Genomic DNA, 6,682 nt, shown 5'->3' with positions numbered 1-6,682 from the left:
AGTGACATTTTTTTTCCATATGAAAATGGAAATATGTACTTTCAGTCAAAGTTATGTTCACTTTAAATGAAAGAAAACAATAAAAAGAACAAATATAATGTCTCCATGAGAGAGCAGAGTGCATGTGTCTTTTCTGACAGGTTTCAGAGTAGCAGTCGTGTTAGTCTGTATCTGCAAAAAGAAAGGGCGTACTTGTGGCACCTTAGAGACTAACAAATTTATTTGAGCATAAGCTTTCATGAGCTATAGCTCACTTCATTGGATGCATACAGTAGAAAATACAGTGGGGAGATTTATATACACAGAGAACATGAAACAATGGGTGTTACCATACACACTGTAACGAGAGTGATCAGGTAAGGTGAGCTATTACCAGCAGGAGAGCGGGGGGTGGGGTGGGGTGGGGGCATGTAGGTAGGCACAGTGGTCAGTAGGTTTCCGGTATAGGGTGGACCATCGCTTACTAGCACCATAGTGTCCAGGAAACTACATCCTGGACACTACGGTGCTAATAAGCGATGGTCACATAAACACCACCCTATATCAGAAACCTACTGACTGCTATGCCTACCTACATGCCTCCAGCTTTCATCCAGACCACACCACACCACACGATCCATTGTCTACAGCCAAGCTCTACGATACAACTACATTTGCTCCAACCCCTCAGACAGAGACAAACACCTACAAGATCTCTATCAAGTGTTCTTACAATGACAAATCCCACCTGGGGAAGTGAGGAAACAGATTGACAGGGTGAGATGGTACCCAGAAGTTAGCTACTACAGGACAGGCCCAACAAAGAAAATAACAGAACGCCACTAGCCATCACCTTCAGCCCCCAACTAAAACCTCTCCAATGCATCATCAAGGATCTACAACCTATCCTGAAGGACGACCCATTACTCTCACAGAACTTGGGAGACAGGCCAGTCCTTGCTTACAGACAGCCCCCCAATCTGAAGCAAATACTCACCAGCAACCACACACCACATAACAGAACCACTAACCCAAGAACCTATCCTTGCAACAAAGCTCATTGCCAACTGTGTCCACATATCTATTAAGGGGACACCATCATAGGGCTTAATCATATCAGCCACACTATCAGAGGCTCATTCACCTGCACATCTACCAATGTGATATATGCCATCATGTGCCAGCAATGCCCCTCTGCCATGTACCTTGGCCAAACTGGATAGTCTCTACGTGAAAGAATAAATGGACACAAATCAGACATCAAGAATTATAACATTCAAAAACCAGTCGGAGAACACTTCCATCTCTTTGGTCACTTGATTACAGACCTAAAAGTGGCAATTCTTCAACAGAAAAACTTCAAAAACAGACTCCAACGAGAGACTGCTTAATTGGAATTAATTTCCAAACTGGATACAATTAACTTAGGCTTGAACAAAGACTGGGAGTGGATGGGTCATTACACAAAGTAAAACTATTTCCCCATGTTTATTCCCCCTCCCCCCCACTGTTCCTCAGACATTCTTGTCAACTGCTGGAATTAGCCCACCTTGATTATCACTACAAAAGGTCCCCCCCCCCCGCTCTCCTGCTGGTAATAGCTCACCTTACCTGATCGCTCTCATTACAGTGTGTATGGTAACACCCATTATTTAATGTTCGCTGTGTATATAAATCTCCCCACTGTATTTTCCAATGTATGCATCCAATGAAGTGAGCTGTAGCTCATGAAAGCTTATGGTCAAATAAATTTGTTAGTCTCTAAGGTGCCACAAGTCCTCCTTTTCTTTTTGTATCTTTTCTGTAACAGACAGCAGCAACTCTCAGAATAAAATGGTTGATGCCTCTGCTTATAGGCAGAATTCTTAGAAATTTAAAGGTGCAGTGCAGAGAAGACAAAATCATCACAGTTACATGGCCACACACACTGTAAAAAGTTTCAACTAGCCTTCAGCAGTTAAACACATTGTTTTGATCTTTTAGTTGGGCCATTATCATACATGATGTGGATTTTAAGGAACTTTCATGTTGTTCTTGCTAAAGCTGTCATAAGAAAGAAGAAAATTCCAATAAATTACAGAATAAATATTTATTTTCATTCTTTTTATCTCTTTTCCTTTGTTCTGTGCTACCTCTCCATTCCTCTCTCACCACTTAGATTTCTCATTGGTGTCTCCTTGGGGGCAGAAAATCCGTACTCTTGTGGCTGAATTTAGTAGTGTGGGAGTAAAGAAGAGATACCTGTGCTAGGTGCTGCTCCACAAAGCATAGCATAACAATAGGTTACATATATAACATATATAACAATATATAACAATAGTCAGGCTTTAACCTGTGTCAGTAAGGGATTTAATGCTCCCATGACAATCTGTCTTCCAGGTGTAACCCCCTTTTCCTTCCCAGGATACTCTAGAGGAAGCAACCTGTTGCCTGGGTGCCTTAAGTAATTAAGGATAATGAAGATCCTGGCAGTCTTAACTATGATGGGAAATTAGGTTGGAATCCTCTAGACACCCCTATGCTATTGCTCATTTGAATAGTTAGAGTTGAAGGTGTCTCCACCTGGATGGGCACTGTATATGCCTGTAGGTGTACCTCCGTTGCCTTCAGGAACAAAAATATAAATAATGGATCTTATATGGGCAATATTCACCTAAAATAGAAACAACACAATTTTACTTAAAAGTTATCCTAGCAACATACAATGCAACAGATTAATATAGGTTAAGTTAAAACTGTACCAGGTCATTAGGTTGCACTGCAATAGTTCCACTAATGGCTGCAGCTTTCAACTGCAACATACACCCAACACTCTTAGCAATATACACAGATCTAACCCATCCCTGACTGTACTCTCTTCCTTAAGTTTATAGTTCTGGACCCTCTCTTTCGTTGGCATGCTGGTGAGCAGGAGTTCAGGCCTGTAAGTGCGGCAAAGGCAGTCCAGATAAAACAAAAAGGAGTGAGGCAATTTTGTGTTGTGATCACCTTAGTTTGCACAGTACTAGCTGGTAATAGCAGTTGTTGTGTCAGAGAGGAATAGCCCCTGATTCTGATAATACAATGAATCCCCCTTTTTCTCTTAGACTGAATACAGCCACACTTAATCTTAATGGAGTATCTTCAACCAGAGAGCAAAGACCCAGGGGTAAATCACTCTTTCTTCACTTTTCTTTCTTTGGCCTGTGAGCCAAATTCAAAACTGCTGCACCAGTGACAGTCTCCAGCTTCCACTCTAGATGCCTAGCGGAGGAGAAAGAATCCATGAGCGAGGGCTCAGCACTAACAAGAAGTCAGCTGCACTGTAGTCTTAACTCTGGTTGTGTGTCTTCAACCCCACCAACTCAACAATAGGGCTCCGTCACAGCTTTCCCTTGGCCCAGACCCCAAAGGGAGCAGCTGGTCTCAGTTCTAGCTCCTAGTCCAAAATGGAGCCCAACATCGTCTGTGCTGCTGCAGCAGCCTCCCACCCCAAGAAGCTCATTCCAGTTTCAGAGGGTGCCTATCACTGCATCATGGGTTTTACAATCTGTCAAAGCCAGCATACAGTACGTAGAGGTCTGTCTAATCAACATCCCACTGAGAGGGTCTATAAGGTTTTCATCAAGAACCACAATGGATCCAAAATAGATTCTTTAATTGGAAGAATGCCCTAAATATTCCTAAATGCTTGCCCCAAAATATATCTTTGTATATCACTTCCCAGAATCTTCTAAGATTATGTCTAGTGTCTTTCTAATGTCCCATCTTTAAAAATAACTATTGCACTTAGTTTTTCTCCTCCCTCAAAGATTTGTCTCAAATTTCCAATAAAATTGGAAAAGTTTATTTTAATGTCCTAGATGCTAATTTTATTGGACTTCATTTTGATCTCACAGTGGCATACTGAAGGAATAACTCCAGTGAATTCAACGAATTTACAACAGAGTAAAAGAGAGAAGAACCAGAGGCAAACCCATTACCCTATTTTGGTACTTGTTTAGTGCTCCCAAGACAAATTTATTCTCTTCCAGATCTTCAACAAAACCTGCAGTAGATCCTAAGCAGCTTTACTGACTGCAAGAACAGGCCCAACTTTCCCAACTGTCCACACAAACATACTTCTATGGGAATCATTTCCCAGAGACATATTATGTAATTTCTTATGTGTCTATATATTGTAAAGAAATGCCTGTGTGCTACACATTTTGGCTTTTATATCACAGCCTTTGTGTCACTTCCTAACTAATTGAATTTTCCCTTACAATGTTAGCAATATAACCAAGGAAATGAATTCACTAAAGAAGACCTGGCATTTTAATTGCTTTTATTAGACCATACTGGTGCATTTGAAAAGAGCCTTGCAATAGAGTTAATGTCATTTCTCCCAAATCTGGGGTGGCAATCTCTCCTTTGCTCTGTTCTCACTTAACAGGGACAGGAGCAGGCGCAATCCCTCTCTTGATAGCTCTCCTGCCATTCCTCTTCTTGGAAGGTAAAACCACAGGCTGATTTAAGGGCAGGACCCCGCCCTGAGAGATGGTGACACCTCCCAGTAGTTTCTTGAGCTCCGAGTCACTGTGAATGGCCAGCTGCAAGTGCAATGGGGAAATCCGATGCTTCTTGCTGCGGGCAGCAACTTCTCCAGCAATATCCACAATCTCGTGGGTTAGGTATTGAAGCACCGCGGCCAAATATACTGGAGCTCCCTTTCCAACACGGTCTGCAAATTGTCCTTTGCGAAGCAGTCTGTCTATGCGACTGACAGAGAACAGCAGCCCAGCCCGGGAAGAGCGGGTGATTTTGGCCTTAGCCTCTTTTGCATTTGAGGTCTCACCAGAGTGCGCAGACTCAGTCTCAGACATGTTGCAGACTTCTGCTGTTTCAACAACACTTGGCTTGACTTTCTTGGCTTTCTTTTGTTTGCTCTGCTTGGTTTACCCGAGTCTTTACTCAGGAGTTGGTATACCTAACTTTTTTTTTTTACTTGTTTAGCTTCAGTGGATGTTTCCTTGCTTGGCTTTGCTTGCCTGTGTCTTTCTTTGCTTGGCTTGCCTGACTCTCTTTCCTTCTGTTCCTGGCTCTGTTCACTTGGTTTTCTCTCTTATTTTGCCTTCTTTGATTTATTCCTGGTCTGGCCTAATTATGACTGGTCTGACAAAGTGTGGCTTGGCTAAGCCACCTCTTGAAATTACCACAGTTGTGTACTGACCCTGTCTGAGCCTGCAACCTTTTATAACCTCAGTGCAGACAGAGAACTTACTTTCTGATTGGTTGTCTGAAAACCAATGGGAAGCTACTTCATTTGTTATCCAAGCCAGAGGGGATATGTCATCCTTTTATGACATCATTCCCATTGATTCTTCGTTTGTGTTGGATCTTAATCAGTGATATCTGCTATTAGCAAAACTCAGGGTGTAAAACTCTTTTAATTTCCTGTATTATTAACTTTTGTTTAATTTTTGAAATTATCTACCAGCCCCCAAGCAAAGAGGAAGTTACCCATTTCCATCAGCAATTAACACATTTTCCTAAGCAGAAATACCAAGGACAGTAGTCCAATTTATTTTGAACTGCAAAAGCATAGCAGTCTAGTCTAATTTTTTCCTCTCATAACCTTCCTCTGAACAGCCACAAATTCAAATCCTTCCTACTACCCTAAAAAGAATGTTTCCTCTCTCATCCACAAGAGGAGCTTTCTTTTTTAAAAAAATCAAACATATCCAAGCCTCTCAAAATCATATAGACCTAAGAAATTCCTAGCAATGCCTTCTGAAGATAAATGGTAGCAGAATTAAGTGGTAGTGGAGATACTGTCTTATAATATATGTATTGTTTTTTATATATATATATATATATTTACACCCATGCAAGAATATGATCATATTCTTGCATGGGTGTAAATCAACAATAAGGCTAGGCAATTTTTTTCAGCAAATAGTTTTATTTGTTGAAAAATGCAATTTTGGTCCAACCAAAGCTGCTTGTGAATTCAGGGCAAATTTGTTGAATAAAATCTGACAGGGAAAAAAAGAGTGAAAAAATCCTGAAAAAGTCATTTCTGACTTTTTTTCAAAATGATGTTTTGTTTAGAAATGTATTTCCCATTAGAAAACAAACACCCACACCCACAACCCCAAAGGGTAAAAAACTCCCCAAAATGAAACACAACATTTCATTGTGGGTAGAACAAACATTTTCCTTTAATCAGAAACAACATTTCTTTTTTACTTTTTATTTTTTCCCTTTGGCCTCCAAACTAAAAAATCAATTATTCATTCAGCTCTAATTAGGAATAACTCCACTGGCCCGAACAGATTTTAAACAGTAAGTGACAGCAGTATCTAGTTCCATATTCACAATGGGCCCTGTTCTGCCACTCTTGCTGACACTGAGTCACTGCACAAGGAATTCTGTTGCCATCAGTGGGACTAATTGTGTAGTAAGATACTGCTCAAGTTAGGGGATAGCAAAATCAAGTCCTCAGACCCTTACTTCACTGAAGTTTTGTCCCTTCTTTGGGGGAGCTGATATATTTAAACGCCATGAAAAAGTGAAATTAGAATTTGCTTTTATCTCCTCAACATGGTTGAATGTCATAAACAAAATCTGAAAGTACTGAACGAGGTCCTGACTCTACAGTTATTACTCAGGGAAGGAATGCTCACTTGTGATCCAATGGGACTATATGGGAGAATAATGGCTACATTCACGAGTAAGGACT

General features: G+C 40.8%; 1 protein-coding gene across 1 annotated transcript; it reads right to left on the bottom strand.

Annotated features, from left to right (window-relative positions):
* Nucleotides 1-4,382: 4,382 nt before the first annotated feature.
* On the bottom strand, nt 4,383-5,620 carry LOC119849862 (late histone H2A.2.2-like). The gene has a single exon (XM_038387159.2). The coding sequence runs from the start codon at nt 4,821-4,823 to the stop codon at nt 4,383-4,385; it is 441 nt and encodes a 146-aa protein (XP_038243087.1). The 5' UTR covers nt 4,824-5,620.
* Between the last annotated feature and the right edge of the window lie 1,062 nt (nt 5,621-6,682).

The sequence above is a fragment of the Dermochelys coriacea genome, chromosome 1, assembly GCF_009764565.3.
Source record: "Dermochelys coriacea isolate rDerCor1 chromosome 1, rDerCor1.pri.v4, whole genome shotgun sequence".
Classification (NCBI taxonomy): Eukaryota; Metazoa; Chordata; order Testudines; family Dermochelyidae; genus Dermochelys; species Dermochelys coriacea.
This window is presented reverse-complemented; position numbering and strand designations above follow the sequence as displayed.